At 41.7% G+C, this 23898-nt stretch overlaps 1 protein-coding gene across 2 annotated transcripts in view; it reads right to left on the bottom strand.

The window, feature by feature from the left end:
* Positions 1-23898, bottom strand: part of LOC107224568 (neurotrimin-like) — a 52072-nt gene that overhangs the window by 22517 nt on the left and 5657 nt on the right. For both annotated transcript variants that reach the window (XM_046734413.1, XM_046734412.1), the window contains exon 2: positions 9591-9688. In XM_046734413.1, coding sequence (XP_046590369.1) covers positions 9591-9688 — 98 coding nt within the window. The remainder of the gene's footprint in view (positions 1-9590; positions 9689-23898) is intronic.

Here is a 23898-nt window from a genome sequence, read left to right on the forward strand (position 1 = left end):
GAGCTTTCGGATGACGCTACTAGTATGTAAGAGTTTTTCTTTTTCTCACATACGCTCTCTCTCTTTTTCTCTCCCTTTGCGTTGACCATTTTTCCAGAACTGCTGCGAAGATGAGGTTCAGCGGGAAAATACCGTGTATACGATGCCTGTCACCTGCCTGTCGACACTCTTTACCGAGTCTTCATTTCACCGGTTCTGTTCTCACGCACTGAACGCCAAATCCAACCGCCGCACGCGTCAAATGGACAATGATGAAACTTCCCAAATAATTTTTTTCCCCTCGTTGTCACTTCCACAACCTTCAGCGACCAGCCTGAACTGGAGAACTTCTGTTTGTGCCTGCAGATGTATGTATCAAGATACAAGTGGAATCTTCCTGTCTTCGAAAAACTTATTATGCGATACTCGCGTTATACCGGTAAATATGTTTACTCACGACGTAATGATAACCTTTCTTGGGAATACTCGAGATTTCAAAGTGAAATAAAATCGTTGAGATGAAAGACATGACGATTTGATTCGTCCAAAGTTAAGTGAAAGAAGAAAAAAAAAATTTAAAAACACTGACACGCAAACATCCAAGCCGTATATCTCTCGTAGCAGTGACTGTCAAAAATACCCAGTGAAAATTAATTTTAAATATCTCAGCTTCTAATAAAGGTAGAGAGATTTTTTATTCAATTAACGCTTAAACAATTCCGCATAAAATGGTTGTACTGAAAGTAATTAAGTTGAACTAAACAAATAACAGATAACATTGAATCGGTTCAATCCTTACGGTCTGGTCTAAGAGTACAAGTTTTTGGGGGGTTGAGGGGATGACTTTACCCTCATTGCCTGTCAGGGGTTAAGGACCCTCGGATGAATCAACGACGTCTAAAATGCCTGCAGTGACATTTCACGGCTCCTTGCCGTTTCTTAGCAAATGTCACTGTACGTGATATAAGTGATGAGTGATACTTACGAAAATGTCGCGTGTCTTATTACTCACCTTCGTTTTCTACGCGCGTTACACTTCGGTTGTCAGTCTTGCCGCGCTGTCACGTGTAACGGCTGACACTCGTGACGATAAGAAGGATACAGAAATTGAATCGCGACGGCAATTTGCGAATCATTGATTTTTTGTATCCTCCTTTATTTTTTGTTCATTCCGCAGGCTTTGGACAGTCCTGTATTAAAACATTTGCGTCGCGCAGCCATCATCAATACTTGTCGCTTAACCGATGTTTTGGGCCTTTAGTATGATTACCTGTGAACGTTGACGCGAATCCCCATCAAAGTCCAGCGAAGCTGTTCGTTACTATCGAGGCAATTTAACACGTGTGACACACACCAGCGACGCTTGACAGCAATTTCACCGAGCAAAACTGAAATATTATACCGAGGCAACACAACCTTTGTGACGTTTTGTATAACGGTTTTGATGGGTTAAGTGAGAAATGATTGGTCCGAACGTTTGTTGTCGCATGCGTTCAGGATTTTTACTTCCGACTTGAAATGTAACTCGCGGTTGACGATTTTTCATAATTAATTAAGTGATTCTAGAATCACTGACAGGCTTGACGGATGATATTCTATGTGTATTCAGTTGAATCATACCGCTCAATACCGTTGAGCGGTTATTTTTTTGTTTAAAGCACGTAGAAGAGGGGCTCGGATTAGACTTATCTTCTTAACATCGTTCTGGTTGAACGTACCTCAAGAGTCCGAGGTTCAAAAATACAAATAAAGCGGCTCAGCTCAACTCTGGTGGGTCGTTGAGCTTCTCAAAGCTCTGATCCGATTCCAAACGATGAAAAAACTTGTTTCGTGGGAACCTGAACGAACCGCTTTACCAGCGACGCTCTCAGAGGTTCTGTGCTTGGAAAAAATGTACATCTAAGCCTCTATTTACAATAATTGAAGCTGAATCGATGCTGGTAAACAAACTTACTATGAGCGGAACGGATAATCCTACCGTTAAACATTGCCATTCGAAACCAAATGTGATTCTTAGATCGCCTTTCACTCAACAATTATACGTAAAGTTAACAAAGGTAGAGTCGAGAGATTCAATTCGAGGATTGAAACGGCACAGATCGGATTTGGGAGTTTGATACTTTGGGCGAAGTTTCAAGTGATCGCGCATCCCGAATTATTTGAATAGAGCGATGACTAGACGGTCTAATTCAGTCTACAGTTGACTTCATTCAGCCATTAGAACAGCTCGGTAAACGTGGCACAAAAGTTTCTGTAACTAGCTGCATTGATCGGCGTGCACGCGGTCGAATATCCCGCAAACTTTGATCCTGCCCAACTGCACTAAAATTCCTGCGTACCCCTCGCGCATATACATTATACAATATACAACAACCAGTAGTTGCATGGGTGATGTTTGAGTGCACCGAGTAACCAGAACGATAAACGTGGCATAAAGAAATGTCCCACTTTGAGTAAAAGCGACCAAGATTTATTCGTCGTGATAACTAGCCAGCGGTAGGTAGCTCCACTCACAATCAGAGAAGATAGGAAGGAACCTTCGGCCAAGCAGGGTTTGAGGTTAGGGTTGTAACTCTGTATCGCCCCCACGTCAGCCCCTGAGGATAATCGGCATCAATTGCAGACGAGTTCGTAGGCAATGGGTGGCAGTCAACGGTACGAGGCGATGCGATCGTCTGGCTAGAATCGCGGGGTCACCGGATACCGGTTTCGGTTATTGGACCCATCGATACAGCGGAAATACCTCCAGGAGTCGAGCTCCGACCAAAGTGGTCCACGTGATCTTGGCCCAGCGAGTCCAGCTGACCGTCAAGCGATCCACCCTTGCGGGTCATTTTCGCCCTTCCACCTTCCACCTTCCACCTTCCACCTTCCACCTTCCATCTTCCATCTTCCACCTTCCACTTTCCTGTTACACCTCGAGTTCGAGGTTCAAACGTAGCCCCGAGCAGCAGACCACCATTTCTTATCCCGTTTCTCTTACCCTCATTTCCCAACAATTCTCGCCCCATCAATCTTTCATTTCTCACCCTCCCATGCAAGCTCCTTCCTTCCCCATTCCGTCCGCCCTCCCGCAACACTTGGTTTTCCCACCTTGTGCCAGTCCTCGTTTCGCGTGAGCATAGGAAAAATTGCATTTGCTTTGCGCTCCTTCAACTAAATATCGCGCTATCAATATCAACCAGCGTCTATTCGAGACCCGCGAAACATCGTGAAAAATCTCGTCATCGCAGCCGGGCGTGAGAGGGCCTTTTTTATATGTACTGTACCTATCACCCGACCGGGTCCCCGGTATTCACGCGATTATATACGAAATGAAACTTCTACGAATAGTTTTCCACCAGCGGCGAAAGCGCTGACGTGAGAACATCCCATTTAGCTAAACAGTGCTAAGGCGCGGATATCACGGGTTAAATAAAGCCTAAGGGTTGAGACTAATCTACGCCTGGGTGATTATACGGATCGAATTATTTAGTGAAGTTTAAAGCCTCCTTCACTCTTTACCGTCTCACGGGCTATTGCAAGATTACTCGAAAACAATCTCTCATACCACTTGCCAGATTTATAGGGAAATTTGAGGACAAAACGAAAAGATTATACAGCTACTTTTATTTAAATACAAAATTGAATAATGGAAAAAATATAATAATGGTTAAATTACGTCAACCTTCGAATATCTTTCTCTTACATCTGTTGAAAATCACATTGGGGACGGTATCATTCTCACTCCGTATAGCTTTTGTTTCCCACCTCTTACGCCGTCCTTGGTCACTCAACTGCAGTTATTGATCAATGCCATTAGCCACACTTGAGTTCTTTCATCACATCGATTACTGAACCTTCTTTTCTCGTCTGTATAAAGTCTAATACCTACTATATTCGATCACTCAGAAAAGTCTTTCATCGACTAAAGTGCGATTCTTTCCACTTATAATACAGAGGTTTTATTCTCATGGCACCTCCAGGTCTGAAATAAGACAAGTGCGACATGAAAAAATCAAATAAGAAGAGGAAAAGCGAAAAGTCTCAACTCGAATTTTTCATACTCGATAGCGGATTTCATTGGCTTACAGCAGCGAGGCACAAATTTATGTCATTTCGGTTGATAACGGATAACACGACACATAAGCATCCATGCCGACAGACCATGGCAAAAACCAATTGAATAATGCGAAAATATACGCCAGAGATCCAAGGGTAAACCAAATTGTAGATGAAAAACGGGCCCCGCTACTTTCATGAGTGGAAAGTATAGCCCAATATCAAGACTGCACGAAAGTCTAACGGAATTCGGCAGAAATATATCCGTTTGGTAATAAAGAGAGGGAAAAAAATTATCAAACATCTAAAACAGTGGAAAATAAAATGTAAAAAATACTCTACACGGTCTGATTATTTGACCTCTGATTCGTTACCCATTTTTCACACCATTCGATGCGATACCGATACCAGCTGTGGTACACGTTAGGTGGAAGAACACGAAAAATCGAGATCATATCACTGGCTAATGCAGGTAGCGTGCGAACTATACAAGTAAAAATATTGACGTTCAACTGTAATAGCTGTACCAGGCGTAAAGTCTGGGTGAGACGAAGGTGAAGAATAAGTTTACATGGCTCTGTCGAATAGGTGCCATGAAAAATGAAAAAGTAATAACAATTCAAGGCGGTGAATCGAAAATACATAAACTAATTAATCTGTATAGTCAACCTGATGATTCAATCTCAACTGATTTGGCAGGTATGCATTAAACCAAGCGCGAAGATTATTTCAAAATTTGTCGCAGGTAATTCGGAGAAAGATGAGCATCACTCCTGCTCGCAAATTCAAGCAATTAGTGTTATCTCGTTAATCATATCAGAGCGCGGGTAGAGCAGCACGAGTCGCGGAGAGGAAAGCGAACAGAGAGATAGAGATAAAGAGGGGGAGAGAGAGAGAGATATAATAGTAATGGAGGGGTAGAGAGAGAGAGAGAGAGTGTCGCTCGCCGTGTGGAAGAAACTTACTACAAATTTGCACCCTCAGCGTGAGAATTAGTTGATAATTTGTTCCCCACGCTGCGCAGCTTCCTCCGGTCCAGTTGAGAAACCACGAGAACCGAGATGAACCCGCAGGAATCCCTGCAGCTATCCATCCATTCAGTTTTGTCAGACTTCAATTTCACCCTCGACACACGTAGACGTTGGCGTGCCGACACTATTCGGTACATTTGGGACCTTTGGCTACCCCGAATGGATTCACATCGGTCACGATCCGCCGAGCTGCTAGTTAACGCTGTCTGAAATTGGTATTTGGCATTACGACGATCTGAATACAGAAGTTGTGCAAGGGATGCACGGCGCCGCGTTACGTGCCGGAAGTCAGGAGTTTGGTGATTGGATATGAACCGTGGTTAATGCAGCTGTTGTATTTGGTTTGGATTACTCGAGACTGCTCAGCTGCTGCGTAATCAGTCCCGATAAATCCAATAACGCATGCAGTCGAACTATCGTAACCAACTTTCGAAACTGAAGGGGGGAGGGAAATTCAGATCTGCAGTATCGATCAGTAGGTTGTGCTGTCGCACTCCCGGAAGTGCAGCTGCAGATATCTCAGTCGTGTTGGTGGTGCCTAACGAATGAATCGTCAACCAATGTCTGCGTTCAGTTGTTTTCTTATCTATCTAGGTGAGGCTGTGTGAGAAAAAACAAAAAGTTGTTGCCCCGGGGTCAGCAAATTGTATTTGTCGATCTACCGGAAACCATTTAGCATTTCTCTTCTTCGTTCGAGTGATGTTTGATTGGGTGAATTTTGTATTTTCGAACACTGGTGTATGAGATGATCAGTCTTGATGGTTCCGGTTTTTAGATCACCGGTTGACATGCCGTACAACAGTGCTTTCGTGAATTAGGTTCGAAATAAGGTATAGTTTAGATCACAACTTTGGACTAATACGCGTTTTGAACGTCGCCGCGTCGCACCGAATTTGGGCAGATCGTACAATGTTCATGTTCGAGATGAGATTTTCCGAAACTGCTCAGCATCTCGTTTCCATCTCCAGTTTCCTTTGAGCGTTAAACAAACCACGATTTTCTGTGAAATGTCCCGGCCGTTGGTCATATTGATTAAATGGTACCGGAAAAAAACTTGACGACGGTTTCCCGCGCGTTTAACTGTGCTAAGTGACAGACGATTGCAGGCGACGCTAGAAATAGTGAGCAGTCATGAAATTTCACCTGCAGGTATATAATATTATTGTTATACGGGAAATAAATTTTTTCTCCAGGAAAAATCACTGGTATTACCTACCAGCAACGGGTATACGCTAATTACGTATAAATGCACGCGGAAGCGATATGAATAATTACCGTGCATAAGGCGTATATTTGTCGGTTGTTATTAAACTTGAAGCAGGAAATTATGGTTTTAGCATTAAATTGGTGGCTTCTCGTTAAACATCGGTCTAGGTATACCTTTCAGGGACAAGAGTAAGCAATCATATCCGTAAAATCGAATATTAACGAAGTCAAGATGATATAGGTCTACGATGCATGGGTATGTGTATAAATAGAGCGAGCTGCCATTTCAGGCAAGTTAAACATTCTCTCTCTCTCTCTCCCTCTCCCTCTCCCTCTCCCTCTCTCTCTCTACAAAAGCTAGGCGCCTTTAGTGAGCCAACGTTGGACGTAGCGATAAAATAATGAATTTTGATGCCTCATGCTATATTGAAGAGCCCTGAGGCCCTTGTATAGAGTGAATCACAATGTAGTGTGAGCATTTGTACGGGTTATATAGGTAGTATCGACTTTCATGTCTGAACGCCTGTGATAAGGGCAAAATTGTAAGCACTTCACTCCCGGATGTTATGTTCGTTACATCCACTGCCCAGGGCAACAAACCACGCGCGCAACGATGCGATGTTATTGACATGATGTTAAATCGAGCCCGGTTTAGGGCGGCGAGGTCTTCGGCGGTACAATTACGCTTTTGAACCAATTGAAATGAAAGAACGGATTTCAACCATTTTGGGTGAAATTGATAATGGAAGGGGATCTGCGGATGGGGTATGTTTTCTCATGCCTGGATTTTCGTCAAGAAAATTTGGAACGAACTCCTCCAATTAAGTTTATGGTCGTAAAAATATTTCGAGGCGACGAGGAAAATTATCCCGTCGTTTCCGCGGTAAAAGTAATTTCGAGTTTTTAATAAAATTACGAAATTTCCCACAGAGTTAAAGCAACGTAAAGTGAGTTCTTTGGGACACAAGTTACCCGACAAGATTCTCATCCAAGACACGTTTAAATATTAACAAACCCATTTAAATATTAAGTACCGCCACGCTCTCCTCCTCTTTCAATCTCCAAACGCTTATGTACATCAGGCTTCGCGGGAGTTAGTAGTCATGGACAGGAGAGAAAAAAAAAAGAATGATAAACCTGTGGTTGAATCTTTAATGAGACGTTTTTTTTCGATTTGAGAGCGAAAGTAACGTTTAAATTTTAGAATTTCATCCGCACACACACACACACACACGCACTTATGTTTCACTTCTAACTATACAATTTATGCTGGAAGAAGCTTCGCGATCATGTTTAGAATTTTTCAATTGATAAAATACATGCAACATTCGTGCACGAAAGCTTCGGGAAAAGCGTGTGTCGGAAATACAAAAATTTGCAGGTACACCTCTGAAATATTTCTGCGACGAAACTTCAAGGGTCGGTAAATCGAATTCACGATCGCCTGTATCGGAGCGGTGTGTCTGCGAGACATCTTGCGGCTAAGGGGAGCATATGCGAATACCGCGGACGCCTTCCGTTCCCGCGATTCAATACCGCGGTAGAATTTTTGTAAATCACCAGGCGGCGGCATTTTCATTTCCGAGTTGGTCGGTCGCGTCGCTCCCTCGCGGCGATATAATGTTGCATCTATGCCATTAAATATCGGGCTATAAAACAATCCGGCGCCAACACCACCTTCGGTTATAACTCTGGATTCGGCCCGCGGAGCGTGGCGCTTGGCGACGTCTGGGGGGCGTCGGGGCGCCGCCGGTTAAAGGATGGGCGGGTGGATAAGGGGGATTCATGGGGTGAGAACCGGAACGAGGGTCGCCGCCGCGACGTCTATTAGAGAGAGAGGCGATTAACAAACTGCTGAACTCACACCCGCGGGATTTTATCCCCACTTAATGGAGTCCTCGAGGATACGCACGCAGATTCCCGCCAAATCTTTGGCTCAGAAATTATTAGGGATTGCTACGCCCTCTAATTTTCACCCGCGAGGACTAACCCAACTTCTGCGAGAGGAGATACGGGCTCAGAGGGCTTCGGTCCTTCGAGCAAATTAAGCGTTTAAAAAATATATACGAGTATGTATATATATATATATGCCCCTTTATATGCCTTATACATCCCTAGACATGCCAATGTGCCCTTAACTGAATGGAAAACGAGATAAAAGGGCTAGGGAGTAAAAATATACAGTGCCTACCCTGGAAGCTACTTAAGATAAGATCGATTATATGCTCACCGCAAAATATATTATACACACATGAAAAGTTTCGCGTCAAGACCTCGTGTTACAAGTACTGCATTGGCAACTTTTGCCCAACTATCGTTAGCAAAGTTTTTTTACCATCAGATATCCTCTTGCGTGGTGCGTTCTTCTATCAGGACGAACGTTTAATAAAGATTATTTCATTTTTAACCGGACGTGGGTACGAATTTTTTTGTTTCAGTGTTATTGATATCATTTTTTTACTATCACGGATTATTATGGTTCTATAATTATGAGGCAAGCGTTTCACGCAAAATAAACTGTTAAAACTGTTTTCGTTTATCTCGAGTGAAGAAGAAATCCTTCTCGCTTGTACTCAAACAAATTGATTTCCAACCCTGTTCACTTCGTCCCTTGTGCCGTTTCTAGCGGTGAAAATCTCAGGGTATATTACATTTTTTAAGTACGTACTCTGAGTCAGGCCAGGGGAAATATTATTATACAGACTGGAAAATGGGGAAAGAAGGTGGGTATGATAATTTGTTGTTGGCGCAAGTCGCAACTCTAGTTATGAAACTTCGAAGCCGTCGTTGAAATGGAAGAGCGCGGAGCGTGAGAATTCATAGAGTGCACTCGATCCTATTTCCAGCCTTTGGAATTGCGACAAGTGATTTCCTCCTGTTTTCGCATTGATCTGCAGCTCAGAAAGTAACCACCTCCTGCAGGATGCAGTCACGCCTGATGAGAAACACAAACAAACTAAATGAGGAAGAGAAACGATGACTCGACAGAACCTGAGGTATAATGTTGGTGCAGACTACGAAGATGCTTTCTGGGTAACCGAACAATCAGCGAAGATAATGAAAAATATTTCGCAGGATAGGAATCAGCAGTCACGAGCAGTATTCAAACTCAACCTGAAACTTTTCTGCGCAATCGGTACAATAAGGGCATGATCAGCGTCTGAACGATGATTATTATCCAATCGCTTTCATTGTCAGTTAAATGGCATCTCGCGGATAGGTCTATTTTTTATCAGCTGCAGAATTGGAAAAGTTGTAATTTATTATTGTTATGTGTCCACATTTGCAATTCGTAGTGGATGCGAAAAATGATGTGAAATCTTTCGCTCGTACCTTGTAAAGACCAAGATCCTCGACGATGCAGGTGAAGGTGGCCTCACGACCGACGGAAACTGTTAGATTGTCCAAAGGCTTTCCAAACTTGGGTAAAACTGCAACAAAGAATGCAAAAGTCTCATCACAGCAACAAGGGTGACTGAAGAATTTAAATGAGAGGGAAATGTTCAAGTCTCAAAAAGGACAATTACACTATGAAACCTGACGTGATATGACAATTTTATTTACAACCTTGATTTGATTCCAAAGTGAGGGATCATAATTACATACTGCAAGCCCAGTGAAAAAAGAAAGTATTTAAGTTCATGCGTAATGTTTTACTCTACGGAGGACATAATGCCACGCTTTAATCAAAGTTTATATTCCAATCAGCGAATGTACGGAGGAATCTTGATGCCGGTACCACAGTGACTGATTACACATAATGTGTGTATATATATATATATATATATATTTTGTTGTTTGTATAGCAGGGAATCTTATGAAATCAAATTCATTCCTTGGCGGAGCTGTGAAGATGACGAAGAGCTTGCGTGCCCAGGGTGCCTGGCGGTAGTCTATTATTTCTCGATGACGCCGTCGAACTACGCGCCCTTCCCTCGACGGCACGCTCCGTTCACGCGGTACGAATTTTCTGGGTTATTCACACCGATTCATTCGATGGTCACGTGTCGTCATGAACTACGGCTTCCGCAACGCGTGGCTACGCCAGGACCAGCCGATTCCCGGTGCGTGGTTTTAGTCCTCGCGAGGAATTAGCCCGGATGCGTCTTAGTTCGTTTTTATTACTTTTTTATCAAATATATTCTGGGCAAAATATGCTTGCTCAAATTTGCACAATTCTTCACACGTCAAAGCTGTAAAAACCATGAAAAATGCCCCACGGTTGTGATGTTGAAACGTTATCCGTTCGAATTAATTGAAACACAAATTTCTACCAAGAGTTGACAAGTTCACAGAAGCAATAAGGAAAGTGCTCGAAGAGAAACGTTCATTGACGTAACGGTGATCATATTTCAACTCATTGTCAGATAAGGAAACGAAAATCAAGCTTATAACAATTCACACGTATAATATATCAGGGGGAAAAAATAAAGTTGTTCTTTGCAGAATTAAGTTGAATCGCACTTATCGCCCTGTACTTTAATCTCTTCGCCGACGTGGTACCGAGCGTAACTGTTCAGGCAATATTCCACACCAGGTATATAAGCCGCGGGCGTTGCCAAAATGGTAGACGTAGAAACGCGCAACACTTCTTGTCAGCAGTTGCGGATGAGTAGATATAATATGTCAGTGGCGACGATCAATGGCTGAAATATATGCATCCGCGTCGACATAGTTTCGCGAATCGCTTAACACGACTACGGATTCCGTATCCCGATTCGGTTCGTATTATCACATGTTTACTACATATAAAAAAAAAGCGTGGCAGTGATTGAACATTTTTCGCCGAAGAGTCGAGCATCTCCACAAAAGATGTCCAAGAGCTATTTCGCCGGTACTTCAACCGGGCCTACCAGGCTTCCTCTGGTTCTTCGAGGCTTTTAATATAAATACACGACGGGTCCGAAAATGGCACCGCGTCTTTGAACGGAATGACCAGTGGCCATTCACGTCCCTAATATATGAGCACCTATACAAACATGCGTCTACTTGGTCGACTCTCGAGAAGGGACGCCGCCTGCCCTCGGAAACTTCCGACGTTAGAAGGTCGGGAGTAAAAGTTGAGCGGTAGATTTTCCGTCAGAATAAGCCGGGTATCCGGACCCACGGCGCTGCCACTTGTGGGACAATCTTTTTCCCCGTTGTCCAGCCGACGAGGTTTCCCTCGGTCGAGAACATGAGTCTTGACTCGTGCCTCGGCAACACGCATTACGAGTAGTTCACTGCGATCGGTAACTAATGGCCAGAGTTGAGAGGCGGAGGAGTGGGGTCGGGGGTTGGGGTTGGGGAAGGGTGGAAGTAGTGCGAGATAGAGCCATTGTTGGCTGGATCGCTGGCTGCTTGGCACAGTTGAGATAACAACACAGCCGGCAGGCAGTTAACACTCTCCAACTGTATATTTATGGAACTAGGCTCAGCGGCGGTCTGATTCTCGTTAAATTTATCATGCATATCTATATTATACAGCTGTTATATTTATCTCTCTTATTTGCAAAACCCGCACTACTCGCAATCAGCCGGAATGCCGCACGTCACGGAGGAACCTCCACGCAGGTAGGTGTACTATACCTAATCGAGGGGCGCGTACCACTTGCCGCATTTCCATCTCGCTCCCAGACTTGACGCGACTTATACAAGTAATGAATATCAAGCGAGAATTCCGGTTCCATCGGGGCAACCTTGTGAAAGCAATATTAGCGGTGTACCGCGGATTCGGAATAGGTACTCGCTACTTGTACACATACCGTACCGCCGACTCGAAATCATATATGCCGTCTGGATATTCCTATTCACGGCGAACCTTGCCTGTAGGTACATACATCGGTAGACTTGGTTCCGATGCTTCGTGTTTACTCAAGGGTGACAGAAGTCCGTGATCGTATACCACGTGTGCTGGAAATTGTATCCTGCTTAAGGAGATCATACGTCAAGCGAGAATCTAACTAGAAACAGCCAATTCGCTCACACGTCACCTGCAATTGACTGCACTCCGTTATGAATAATACCTTGGGTCTACTCGTTACTCTGAGGCCGGATTTTGGTGAGAATGGAACAGTAGTCATCGACCGCTGACCCTCGCCAACCACGAGTGCGAATAGTTTCTGGCATTTGCTTCGCGTCTTATCGGAGAGAAAAAATTATACCGGCAGTGCTGAGAATACGTTGGAATACGCTTAATGCGCGTTACAATTTACCTCGGCATAAAAACTGGGGGAATAAAATATGGAGATGGACTGAACTGAAGGGAAGTTCACGTTAAATTGCAAGTACGATTTTGTCTCAGCGAAAAGCTACGACGAATGTAAAGGGGAAGCGACTTCAATGCGGCTGGTACGTAAAGGTAATTGGGTTTCATACGTTCTCAAGGGTCCGTCGATCCGTGAAATCCCCTTTAGCCGAGAAATTTTATCATCTGATTATTCGGGTGGAACAAAACGCAAATATCAAAAGGTACTACGGAGGTATAAGACGTGGTACCGAACGATGGCTGAATATATACGCCCCGAACAAAGTATTGAAAACGAATTGCACCTACTTAGAGGCTTAAACCAGTGAGATCATCCGTTTCCTCGAAATTTTACCGTCTCTTTGTTCTGGTTTTAATTTGTGGTTTCAAATGACGAGCAAAGAACTTGATCAACGGTCGAGCGAGCTGCTCGAATGACATTGTCTCGATGCTATTAGTCTTACTCTGCGGGATTCGCGCTCGTAATTACCGAATATATAACCGTTGAAATCCTCCAGGATAAAAAGGTGGCACGAGAAACCACGCCGGTTGTTCAAAAGGCTTCTCAACTCCTCCAGGACGTTCCGACAAAAGTGTATTGTGGCACGAATAACACTTTCGTAAATGTGGCATACGAATTGACGATTTATCATTTCCAAGGAATCCCTTATCGCGTGGGCAGTGTCATCTTCTTAAGCGCCTTCTTCCCAACCCTCTTCCACACCCTGCAGGTGAAAAATACCGGCGTTCCCGCAGTTGCCCCTCGAATGAGTGTGTAATATCTGTTCGAATCCGGACGTAGGGAGAATACAATTTATACCGCCGACTTTGACGATTGCGGAAGCGAACGCGGAACGGCCACGCATCGGAAACGCGACAACGAGCACGGAGGCGCGTGCCCAAGTGGTGATAGCCCGGCCGAACGAGCCCCAGGAATCAGATTCATTAGCAAATACCCGTGGTATGTTTCTAATGAATAGAGGCACGAATCCTGGCTTTGATGATAAGATCCTGTCTAGGTCGGAGGGCTACTCACCCCTGACCCGCGACCACGAAGCACGTGAGTTGTTACCCCAGAGTCCTCAAATCTTGGAGCCGCGCTTTGATCCTCTCCGCAAGCTTGCCTGAACGTCTCGAAGCTTGACTGTCGTCGCCAAGTTGTCCGAGCTCAAGGATCATGAGATCCTCGAACGCAACTTCACGGCCAGTCACCGGCGTCCCCTCGCGGTTCCTTTTTCTTTATACCTTTCCAAGTCGGTGTTCGATCTTCCTGCACCCTCTCATATTCAATGGGCTCCGATTATCCGACCGACGACGAGGAGGGAAATTAAGGGACGCCAACTCCGTCCTCGAGTTCTCCCATTGTTCCGAAGCCCCGTCCCTTCGCTTGATGACACGAGTCAATCACTTGGTTGGATAACGTCGCCGTCATTGTTCTCCCCGACTTCCTTCGATTGTGTTTAGGCTCAGCGCGAAATGTGAAACGTGAAATACGAAACGCGAGAAGCAAAGTGCCGGAGGAATTGGCGGAAGACCTTTCATCGCCCGATTCTCCATGTAAACCTGTTGATTTAGCTCCGAGTATTATGAGCTGGTCGTCTATATAGACAGGCCGCTGAGAACACCTTCGGTAAACTCAATTCTACCCCTCGTTCTTAATCATGCTGAGCAAATCTAACTTCCACAACCTGCACCGTGGACTAACTTCGGCTTGATTAAGCTCTACAGTCGGGTTTTAACGACCCTGTAATTCATAAGTGTAATGGCAAATTCTATTATTTAGCACTGAGTGGTCAATAGTTGTCGAGGTCCCAATACGCATTGTCTTCTATAATGAGACCGCAAATTCAGGAAACCCGCCGTCTTACCGAAAAAGTAATCTCAATTATTACGGCTAAATCGATACAGCTTGCAGTATCAATTCAATGGTGCAAGTCTACAGAGATTTATAGTAATGCGAGTTGTCGTTTTGACCGTAAGAAAGTGGTAGAAAATTTCTTACAAGAAATTAGTAAAGCGAATGACTGGCTCCTTAGGTAGAGGCATCAATGGTCGGAATAATTTTCTGTTAAATTTTTCAACAATTGTTTTCTGATTAGGTAGAAGTTCGCTGAACTGAGTCAATTAATTTTTGGCTTCTTTTCAATTTCAGCTGCCGAATTGAACAAAAGCATTCTGTAATGGTTGGATCGACGGCACAGGCGAGTGTAACCTACTTTGAATAAAATAAACATCTGTTACGTATCTGAAAATATCTTAGCGAAATAGGAAGTGAGTTTATCCGTTGAAATAGTTCAGAAAAGAATCGTTCAACAAATTAACCGTCAAACTGTCAAATTTTAAATTGACGGCAGAACCTATCAATACTTCAATTTACGAACTAACAACTGATCGACTCCAGCTCCAATTCCTCTATGCCGACAAATCAATCTCACCTTTGAGCTCAAAATCCCCAAGGGAATGTCTCCTGTTATAATTTATCATGTATATCAGTATAGATATACACCTATATACATCGACGCGGTGTAAAGTCATTGAAAAAATAAACGTTGGGAAAAAAATTCGATCCACACCGATGCAAGACTTGAATTCAACTTAAAGAGACGAGGCTGTCGTGCCTTAAAGGAGAGAAAAGAAAGCAAATGACCAAGTTTTCAAGGGTATACAACCATCGCAGTGTTCAGCGTCTAAATTTGTTTATCAGACTTCGCGGACTGGTTTTTCCGAGTGAAATCGTCACGGTGTATGCGTGAAAATTATTACAGACAGTAGGAATAGGTGTCTAGGTGTTGTATGCAATGCCTATAGACGAGCGAGACGATACACAAACGAAACGAAAACATGCCACGATTTCGCGTATATACGAAAGGGTGGCGGCGTGGCTGTCTGGGAATAGAGAAATGCTCCATGGATAGACCCACCGAAAAGGTCAGATAACGCTTATCTGTTTCCTGGATTTATTGCCACTAGGAAAACGCAACCGGGGCCGCTCTTCGCAGCCTATTTCGATGTTAATTAGGTGTGATGTCAGAGTATTCTTGGCCGGTACTGTGGTCTCTGGACACGTGATTCGCGGGCGCTGTGGAGAGGCGGAGAAATTATGCAACAAACAAGGCCCGGTTTCGGTTGGAAATCCCGAATAAATCATGAGACTTGGAAAATTTCATCCGTTTTTCAACAAAAAAAAAAATTCTACTATTTTAAATAGTTAGACCGACGATGAATTGGTTTCACGAGTGCGCATAATCGGGAGAACATATCTCAACGGAAATGAACAAGTTCATCTACGCGGTTATCTTCGTAAAGAGTCCGCAAAATTTTTCACTGTGACATGAAAGAGACTGATTAATCTGTATATCTCGATGCTGACAAATATTTGTCATTTCTCGGCAATTATAACTTGATTTTTTATCTCGAATTGTCATGGAGGTAACAACCACGGAGTGAAAGGACCGTTACGAGGGAAAAATGACAAAGGCACGATTGTATTCCCTTCCCCCCCCCCCCCCCCCCCCCGCCTACAATGTATGGAAGCGCCGTTCATCTCCCCTATTGTTTCATTTATTGTTCGCAACGTTAAATATTCTCCGAGTGCAGTGATCTACTCCACCCCTCCTGTTATATTTGAGGCCAGATACACTGTTCGCAAATTGGTACATCATACATATTTCCAAGTGCTCGCAATCCGTCTGATACGCGGACTGGATTCTTATGCGTGCGTGGAGTGGGTAGACAGAAGTCGTCCAAGCGTGCAGAGATTTTACGAGAACGGTGGCTTCATATTTTTTAACGAATCGCACATTTTGTATAGAAAAAAACGATGAGGACGAAAATTACGTATGATGATTATGATTCAAATTTACTCACATATTCCTCCAAGCGTATGAATTCGTACACAACTATATTTAATCCTGACATTTTTCAAAATCTGTCAAAATTTTGGCCAAAATGCTAAGGAGGGTTTTTCTAATCGCAAGCTGTCAACGTTATTCTCTGTTGTCGCACTGCAAAACTCTTCCGGCACTGTTACAATGGCGAGACAGCTGGTTCCCGAATTAAGTTGGATTACAGGATAGAATCACAGAAGTATGTATATCATTTGCATACACAGACGTGGCGAGTGGTAAAATGGAGACAAATCGATTCTACGCGTAGGTATCTATAGGTTCGAATACTCAGACGAAGCAGGTCGTGCGGCAGCAGCGAGAAAATCTGTAGGTAAAAGGTGTGTTCTTGATTGAGCCATCGTGGGTTAGTTGTAATTGTTCCGAAAATGAATTAACGCGGTACACGCAATGCACTTTAACTTATTCAAGTCGACGTGCGGGGGCCGGGTGGGTACCTACCCACCACCTATCTTATACGCTTGAACAATGTAAATTATGTTAGTTGGACATGAACGAAACAAGGCGAGCGAGCGCGAAAGTTTTACGGGCGACTCTGTTCGATCGAAACGGCTGAACGAGAGGAGGGTTAATTCCCAATTTCTCAAATTTCAATCTGCCATAAAGTCCAAACGGCCGCGTTGGCAATCACATACCTACATTAGCGATAATTCAAACCCCGGTAATGCAATTTAATCACTCCTCGCTTGTTATGATAATTATCCGAAGCGTCGCACGTTATGATACATCCACGATGGAACAGAAATTTCATCGTCCCCTTACAATCGTTGGAAATGCGTTTGTACGGATATAAAACTTTTATGTATTCCATTAGTGAGGTACAGTGTTATAGATGACTGGCACGAAAAACTGAAGTGGAAACGATGCGCGCTGGCGAGGCGACGGAAATCCTCTATATTATACCTTTAACTCACACCAACGGTTCGGATCTCTGCAGATTTCGTGCTTCGTACTTGCGCGATGAGACGGACAGCGTAGTGCAAAGATAATGAGCCGAGTACAATCCCAGACGACAGATAACGGAAACTTTAACGGGGAACCAAGTGACGTACTGTACTAATACTCCCGGCGATACTACGATTTACTTTTATTTTCTCTCTTTACATCGCGGGTGATGAGGTGAGATCCCTTCATTTTTGACCATCTAGGTACAGATCACTGCGCGTCGCTGATACGACAAGGCGATATCAGCGCGATGCTCAAAACCCAAAGACGGCATTGAATGTCATTTACGTCTAACCAATTTTACATTGTACTTATACGGAGAAAAAGAATCGGTTACATCAGCTAACAAATCACGGCGAAGCGAAAAATTTAGCCGCTACGACCAAACATCGGTTGATTGAATCATTGATATCTTTGCTAAAAAAGAAAAAAAAATCTTCAGTTACTTTGACTAATTTTCAGTGGCAGTTAGGTTCCAAATTTATCTTTTCGTCGCAATTGATCCAACGGACTTCTAACAATGGTAAGTAAAGCATGAAGATTTGCGTGGAAATTCTACAGATTTGACTGATTGAATTAGATCAAAAGAATGTATTAAAGGCAAGAATTAATGATGCAGGGTAGAGACTATCATTTTGGCGAACAGGTTGATTGAATTAAAAATGTAAAATCATCTGGGAAAGCGGGTCAAGCTTTTCGTTGAAAGCGGCTGAAATGGCGGTAATCAGGCTTATCGTTATCTCGTTATAATTACCGTTAAAACCTCAAAGTGCAAGGCCGTTAAATCTCGAGACCGACGACGTTCACTTTGATATTCTTTAAATATTCACATCCCGCGTTCCCTGAGGCTTCAAGTTACGCAGCTAGTACGTTGCCCGAAAGGTATTCCTTCAAAAATTCATTCGAAATTACGTTTATTTTGAATAGAAGGTTAACTCGACGCGCGTGCATATCCATCGTCTAGACTTCGTAGCCAATGAGAGGCGAGATCCGTGTTGCTGATCCAACCTAGAGTAGCAGTGGCATATTATCAAATTCTCACGAATAAAATTTTTTGATCCAAAGAATGAAGGAGGGAAAGAAGAAGAAGAAGAAGAATAAAAAAATACACACAGACCGAATCACGCAAAGAATGATGTAGAGGTTGTTTGAAATCCAGCGAGATCTACGGTGAGAAATTGAATTCTGGCAATTTGTAACACGCCATCTCGCACAATGCGAAAACTTGAATCAAGGCCAGACACGATGTGCCGAACTCGGAGTTTGCGAATTTCCCTCTCCCGATCTCCCGTCGTTTCGAAGGAATGTCTGCTACTTTTTTTCTATCCAACTATCTCACCGATATATTATACAGCGATTCTCCTTTCCGACAGCTACGCGCCTATACGATGCCAGCGACGGAGCCAAGGCAATCCGCACTTTATTTAAACATGCTATATACCCATAAAAAATAACGTCGCCCCTTTGGCTGGGCCAGTTTCATCCTCTCCCTTTTGTACAGTATATACTTTTTGTTCTCTATCAAATAAAAACTATTTTACGAAAAATGTGCACATCGCGTATATCTTCGATCGAGTTTCTTGCAGAATGGGAATTTAAATACGTTCTAATAATATTTGAATTTTAACAATGAGGCGAAATCTATATTAACAATCTTTTATCAAACTATGATAAGTAGAGTGACCATTTTCATTTATTTATAAATATGACTACACATGAGCTGTCATTAATTTTAAAATTCATTCATTCATTCATCATTCATTCATTCCCGGTGTATTTAGTTAAAACGGTGTATATTGTTAAAATCAGTGTATATGGTTAAAACAGTGTATTTTGTTAAAATGGGTGGATATCGTTGAAATTATGATGTCTTGTCAATAACGGTTTTTCGTCGAGGCACTATATTTGTTTATTGCACTTTTAATGTTCTCGTTCTATCGTCTCTCTTTTTAAATTTGCTTGGCTTTTCGAGTGTTTTAATTGTTAATTTAACAGGTATGTCCCCGTAGTTTAAATTTCCGTTATTATTTTTAAATGGTCGATTTTCGATCAGTTACTATTTCAGTTCAGAGAGGAACACCTCCGCACCTCCTTCCTCCTGGAGAGACGTAGACCACCTTCTACTTTCAAATTTGTGACCAGGTTCCCCACTCCCTGGGTCTAACCTAATCCACTCGTGCCGTGTTCATCGCGCATTTATATTTGAATCATTACATTTGCCTCCCTTTTGTGATGGTTAGGTTTATCATAATTATCACAAACACCAGTTATTGTCATTGTTCATTATCCATACTCAAATTTATTATATAATGATCGAAAACTGCTTCATGTCCACCGTTCTCTGCACATACTTGAAATTTCATCACCTTTTTGCATTATTAGCACTGGAAAGTTTGTCACACGCATTCTTCCACACACATTCATCCACTTGTATAAACTAATTAACAATCTTCTGGTTTTCCGTTATTCCGATTATTCCAATCTCGTCCACTTAATAAAATTAAATCTAACTCACAAAATTTGCTTGTCCTTATTCTATGTCGAGTCCAAAGTAGAGGATGAAATCAATTTCATTGAGATTCATACGAGTTAAATACATTATTATATAGATATATTTTTTTTTTTTTTTTTTGAATATCAAGAAACTTAAATGTATATAAATTGCTTTCAAAATCGATTCAGGAAACTAGGAAGTTTGATACTTGCGTAAATTTAATCTATTATATGTACCTTTGACATCATTTAAATTTTCTGGATTACATAACACGAACGCATTCTTTCCAATCACTTTTGTAATCTTATATGGTCCCTGATATATGTGAAAAAACTTATGAGTTACTCTATCAGCTGCATTAGAGGGTAGTGGTACTTTCAATAAAACTAAATCATTCACATCAAGAATAATCTTTGTTTTCACTTTTTGTTGCTTGCGTCGATAACGAAAGTTCTTTAACAATCTTTCCATAGCTATCATAATTTTAGTTTCTTTGTCTACTAACACTCGCAAAGCTAAAGGAATTGGATAAATTTTTCGTACAATTGGATTTGGTTTAGTTACTTTGATTTCATGTTGATATACTTGAGTACATCCGGGTTTATTGGAAAACAAGACTTGATACTTTTTACGAAGTGCACAAACAGTTTCAATCTGTACATTACTGAGTGTCGTTAGACTATGCACGAAGTTTGAAGACTCTTTAAAAAAATTATGATCCTCTCCATGTATTAAAAATCTTTCATCTTTCTTTAAATTTTGAGATCTTTCTTCCTCATTTGTTTCTTCTAGTTGTTTATGACTACTATTTATTTCAATGGCTTTAACTAACTTAACAAAATCATTTTCACGAGGTAAATTATTTTTATACATTTCACAATTGAGATGCTGTGTATCAACATCATTATCATTAACGATATTATTTTCATCAACTATCAATTCAATTTCATTTTCTAAATGGCAGTGTGGTTGTTCATTATGAATCAACGCATCAACTCCACAATTTTCTTCACCAATAACAAGTTTATCATTTTCATCACTTAAATCTAAATTAACATTTTGCATATTTATTATTTGAATTAAAGTTACTTCGTTATTTGTAGAGGATACCAATTTATCTAAAGGTTCCAAATCAAACAACACCGTTGGTATACCGATATGAACACCGTTGACTTCCAACATACGATCTTTGTAATTTATTATCACTTCGTTTTTCAATAACCAATCATTACCAAGTATTATACGATTAGATAAATGTGGAATAACAAGACATGAATATTCTATAACTTGATTTGCCAGATGCAATTGTAAGAAAACTTGTTTTTTAACAGTTATAGTTTTTCGTCCAATAGCTGGGATTACCATTACTCTACTAACCGGGAGAATATTTAAATTTATTATTGTCATTAATCGATTGAAAAATTCTTCGGATATACATGTCACTTGACTACCAGTATCAAGAAGTGCATGTATTTTAATCCCCAAAACAGTAACTAAGATATGTGGACATCTTGGTACAGTTAATCTTGAATTCTTTTGGACATTTTTTTCAGTACCAGTTACATCATAAGATAGGTCCGTAATATAATCAAAAGGGTCACGACACGTTATTGGACCTTGATTCAACGCGCCGATGGTCAGTTTAAATTTTGTTGTTGGTCATTACTGTTGTTATTATTATAATTCCCTGTTGGTAAATGATATCCATTCGACCTTTGATTTTGTCCAAAGTAAGTAGGTGGCGGATAACTTGTGTTGGGTAAACAAACGCTTACAGCCGTTGGTATAGTATTTTGAAAATTTGGCTTCGTAGATACCCCGTTATGTTGACTTATCTGTTGATATTTCTGTTGTGCGTGAATGTGACCTGGTTTATTGATTTCGCTGGTATTATAAGAATTGTTGTTGTAAGATTGCGAATTTCGAGGTTTTTCACGTTCTCTTTCTTCATAAGTCAAATCTAGCTGAGCTAACGCGGCTTCAACTCTATTATTATCGGAAAAATCAATTGCCACTAACGCTTCCCTCACTTTAATCGGCATTTGTTGAATAATACTATAATTTATTTCATAATCCGACAACTTGGGTTCAAAATACTGAGCTTCCTTAGTTTGTTTTAAAAAATACGTTTGCAAATTATTTTCATTCCCTTTGAATTTGCGCATCGACCAACGATTTTTTTCCCTGATTCTTATAGCTATGGAATAAAATTCTTTCAAAAATGCAGTTTTAAAACATTCGTAATCGTTAAACCTACTTTTTTTTCCATCAAACCAAATCTTAGCTCTACCATCTAATGCACCCTGAATAACTAATATTTTTTGTTCAGTCGGTACGTGTTTCACATCGAAATATCTTTCTAAATCACTTAAAAATTCTCTAGGATTCGTGTTATCCTCCCCAGAAAATTTAGGTACTTTTATGTCTATTTGAAATGATTTCATTTGGTTTATCAAACCTCCTACTAACCTTCCTTCAATATTTTGACTTTGTTGAATTGGTTCTACTGCCGACAATCTTTCTACCAATTGACGTTGTCTCTCATTTTCCTCCATCAAACGTCGAATTTCCGCCATCATCGTGTCCTGCTGCTGCTTATCACGCAAAGACTTGTCCAATTCTTTTTGTTGGTTAGCCAATTGTTGTCGTTCTAGTCTCAATTTATTCAAATCATCACCTCCTTCAACTCCAGTCGCATTGTCTTCACGGTCAGAATTTGAATTCGTCGAACCAGGTGCCATGTCTTTATATTGAATATTTCGGCCACTACGTGTAGTTTTCGGTCTAGAAACTGGAGTTCGTTTTACTCTACCCATGCAATTAATTGAAAATTATAAATTCTATCTTAACCTCTTAATCATTCACACTTCTTCCTAGCTTTCGAGCCTTCGCGTTGGGCGCCAAAATTTTAATAATATTTGAAAATTAACAATGAGGCGAAATCTATATTAACAATCTTTTATCAAACTATGATAAGTAGAGTGACCATTTTCATTTATTTATAAATATGACTACACATGAGCTGTCATTAATTTTAAAATTCATTCATTCATTCATCATTCATTCATTCCCGGTGTATTTAGTTAAAACGGTGTATATTGTTAAAATCAGTGTATATGGTTAAAACAGTGTATTTTGTTAAAATGGGTGGATATCGTTGAAATTATGATGTCTTGTCAATAACGGTTTTTCGTCGAGGCACTATATTTGTTTATTGCACTTTTAATGTTCTCGTTCTATCGTCTCTCTTTTTAAATTTGCTTGGCTTTTCGAGTGTTTTAATTGTTAATTTAACAGGTATGTCCCCGTAGTTTAAATTTCCGTTATTATTTTTAAATGGTCGATTTTCGATCAGTTACTATTTCAGTTCAGAGAGGAACACCTCCGCACCTCCTTCCTCCTGGAGAGACGTAGACCACCTTCTACTTTCAAATTTGTGACCAGGTTCCCCACTCCCTGGGTCTAACCTAATCCACTCGTGCCGTGTTCATCGCGCATTTATATTTGAATCATTACAACGTGCAAATTCAATGCGAATATCCGGCATACTATTACCGAGCCGCGTGATCGCGGGAAGCAAGTCCCGAAACCAGGAGTCAACTTTACCGCGTACATAAAAAAGCTTCCCCAACTTTCGTTGGTCCCGTGAAATCCGGACATTTCTACGGCATCGAGGCGAATCGAAATCGACAACGATCATTTCTCTGCAGAAAGATCAATGATATTCTCTGTTCGGACGTTAATAGGTTGGACGCGTGACGTGGGCCTTTCGTTCGGTTCATCGATTCGTCGATTCGTCGGACGAAAAGTGTTTCCCATTATCCGTTCCTGGTGTGCTCCGCGTGTACGGGCACGACACTTCGCGGCTAATAGTCCCGATAACTTTTCTATCCTTCGGCAACGGCTCCGCAGTCTTCCAATGACCTATGAGGTGGTCACGTTCTCTCCCGTGTATTTTTAACCAACCCGCCGGATCGTCCGTGACGAATTTTCACCCCCCTATCGTCCAATTCCCATTTCATTTATTAAACGATGATGTATTTTCAGCTTGAAACTTTGCTAACCCAAAGC

This window comes from Neodiprion lecontei, chromosome 3 (genome assembly GCF_021901455.1).
Source record: "Neodiprion lecontei isolate iyNeoLeco1 chromosome 3, iyNeoLeco1.1, whole genome shotgun sequence".
Classification (NCBI taxonomy): domain Eukaryota; kingdom Metazoa; phylum Arthropoda; class Insecta; order Hymenoptera; family Diprionidae; genus Neodiprion; species Neodiprion lecontei.